The following is a 2435-nucleotide window of genomic DNA, read 5'->3' as shown; positions in this document are numbered from 1 at the left end:
CAATGAGTGAAAAGAAGAAAAAGGGGAAAAAAAAAAAAAAAAAACAGGCAGGGAGTGGAACGAGCAGCTCGGCCATCAGGTGGAAGCAGCTGCAGGTGGGATGTCCCTGCACCCCAGGTATACATCAAAGAGAATCGTATTTTGGGAGCCTGCAGGCTGATAGAAGCAGTGCTGAGCAGTCTCAACTTCCACTGCTAAGCACCAGGATTTAGAGTCTCCCATCATCCAAATTCAGTACGAGCAATCTCCTACCCATTGCAAGGACGCTGGGGGACACAGCAGCCCAGCGCAGCCAGTCTGCGTGGCCGCTTACCTTGATAACCATCTCAAAGGTGAAGACGCCGGTGAAGACATAGTCAAAATACCTCAGGACCTGCAGAGAGAGGGCACGGGAGCTCTGCAGCTGCTGCTGAGCAAACAGGCTCACTGCTCCCCACCCAGGCCCTGTTACCTCCCCACGCTGGGTCTCGCCTAGCTCAGGTGCAGCCAGAGGGTCAGTTTGCTTGCCCCAAGCCCAGGCTGTTCCCTCAGAGTTTGGGACAGACATAAACCCAGGCTGCACGGGCAGGAGAGAAACATGCCCAACGCATGGTGCAAGGAGCTCTGAAATCTAGAGCGAGCCAAAATCATGCTCCCCTATACCAGTCCCTGTGCACATCAGCATCTCCCCAGTTTAAGCTACTTCACTGTGGACAAGACACCCTGACCTGTTCCCCAAGCTCTAAGCACCACATGTAGGAGGCCAAGCGGGATATCCAGGACTAATAAAGGAAGGTGATGGGGAAGAAGTCAGACACCATGGATGGTGCAAGCACAGCCGCCAGTGTGCCTCACCGCAGAAGCTAAAATCCTACAGGACCTCTGCCCACGGGATGGGGGGAGCAGGGGAGGTTTGCAATCACTTTGTTGCGGTCCGAGTTGGTGAGGACGGGATCCTCAGCCGCGAGGGCGATGCTGCTGGCGGCAATCACCAGGAGGATGCACATCTCGAAGTAGCGCAGGTTCACGATGTAGTGGCAAGCTCTCCGCACCCTGTGGAGAGACAGCCCGCACCCCGACCTGTGAGCCCCGGCATGGAGCACATCACAAGCCCACCCCACCCCACCAGCGTCTCGGGCAGACAGATGGGCAGCAAAGTCTGAGGAGCAAAACAAGGGATCACAAGGGTGGTTTGGGCTCGCTGACCCCTTTGCTTGCTGGCTGTCCCAGCACCCCAGATACCCCATGGCTATCCAGGGAAAGTCCCTGAGAAATCGGGGTGCTTACTCTTCCAGGCTGCTGGAGCTGGGCAAGAGCTACAGGGGAGCAGAAAACTGCAGGAAAATGTAACAAAAATCACAGCTAGCAAGCAGCAGTGAGGAGATAAAACCATGAGCGTGGCTGGCACAGAGGGAGAGTGCTGCCAGGGCTGGGGGAGCCCCATGGCTGTTAGCCAGGCTGTTTGGGAGACATTCAGCCTTCCTCCCAAGGAGATCCCCAGTTTTCAGTGATGTCTAGGGGTCCTTCCCCTCTCAGCCCTCCTCAACCCTGGGCTCCTGTGGTCCAAAAAATGTCTCACGGGTTGGTGGTGCTGAAGATGAACATGGAGCTGTGCGGCACCATCGCTTTGCCCGTCTCTCTTTTCTCCTTCTTCCGCTTCTTCTTCTCCATCTCCTCCTCATCCTCTTTGGTCTCCGTCTCCTTTAAGGGGCTGGCTTCACCGTCTGTCTTGTTGCTAACTGCAGGAAAGCGAGAGCCTTTGCCTGGTCTTGCACCCAGGCAGCACCCTGGGGTGTCCTTGCCACACGAGCACTTACAAAACCCACCCCCCACGCCCAACCCATCCTTGTGCCATTACAGGGAGAGGAACCAGAAGGGAAGAAAAGGCATGAGCTGCTGGGATGAAGCAGACAAAAGGGGTTTTAACAAGGCCAGCTTTTGCGATGCTGTTTAATTAATAACGCCGTTTAAAGCATCTCACCTTGACAGCGAGGGTGCTGTCAAGGGGGTTGAGAGCAGCAAGCTGGGTGGAGGCTGTGGAGGTGTCAGGACAAACAGGGGACGCGAGGAGAGGAGGAAGGGGGAAGGAGGGATCAGGTGAAGGGGAGGGTGGGAAGGAGGTGAGAAAGGGAGAAGCTCCCTAGGGGACAGTGGTACATTGATGCTGTGTTCAGGCTCCCTGCAAAACTGAGGTGGTAGAGGGAAGTGCTGCAAGGAACAGCAAGGAAAGCCACCCTCGTTGGGGGAGGTGGATAAGAAAAGCTGTGCAAGCGGCTTTCCATCCCTGCAGGGTCCTTGAGGGCTGGGAGAGGGGCTCAGGAAAGAGAGACGGGTCCTCACTCTGTACCACAGCGGAGTCGTGGACATCGATCATGATGGTGGTGCTCTCCGTGGCCTTCTCGGTGTTGGGAGTGATGGACGAGAGGTCGGGCTCACTCCGGCTGACGGTGCGGCTG

The 2435-nt window shown here is 56.3% G+C and overlaps 1 protein-coding gene across 1 annotated transcript in view; it reads right to left on the bottom strand.

Moving 5' to 3' along the window:
* The window catches only part of LOC104497879 (voltage-dependent R-type calcium channel subunit alpha-1E-like), a gene marked incomplete at both ends in the record, with an annotated part of 23520 nt that overhangs the window by 8248 nt on the left and 12837 nt on the right, over positions 1-2435 (bottom strand). Inside the window, 4 exons of the mRNA XM_010141180.1 lie at positions 314-373; positions 903-1032; positions 1559-1718; positions 2320-2432. Coding sequence (XP_010139482.1) covers positions 314-373; positions 903-1032; positions 1559-1718; positions 2320-2432 — 463 coding nt within the window. The remainder of the gene's footprint in view (positions 1-313; positions 374-902; positions 1033-1558; positions 1719-2319; positions 2433-2435) is intronic.

This window comes from Buceros rhinoceros, unplaced genomic scaffold (genome assembly GCF_000710305.1).
Source record: "Buceros rhinoceros silvestris isolate BGI_N320 unplaced genomic scaffold, ASM71030v1 scaffold24228, whole genome shotgun sequence".
NCBI classification, from domain to species: Eukaryota; Metazoa; Chordata; class Aves; order Bucerotiformes; family Bucerotidae; genus Buceros; species Buceros rhinoceros.
This window is presented reverse-complemented; position numbering and strand designations above follow the sequence as displayed.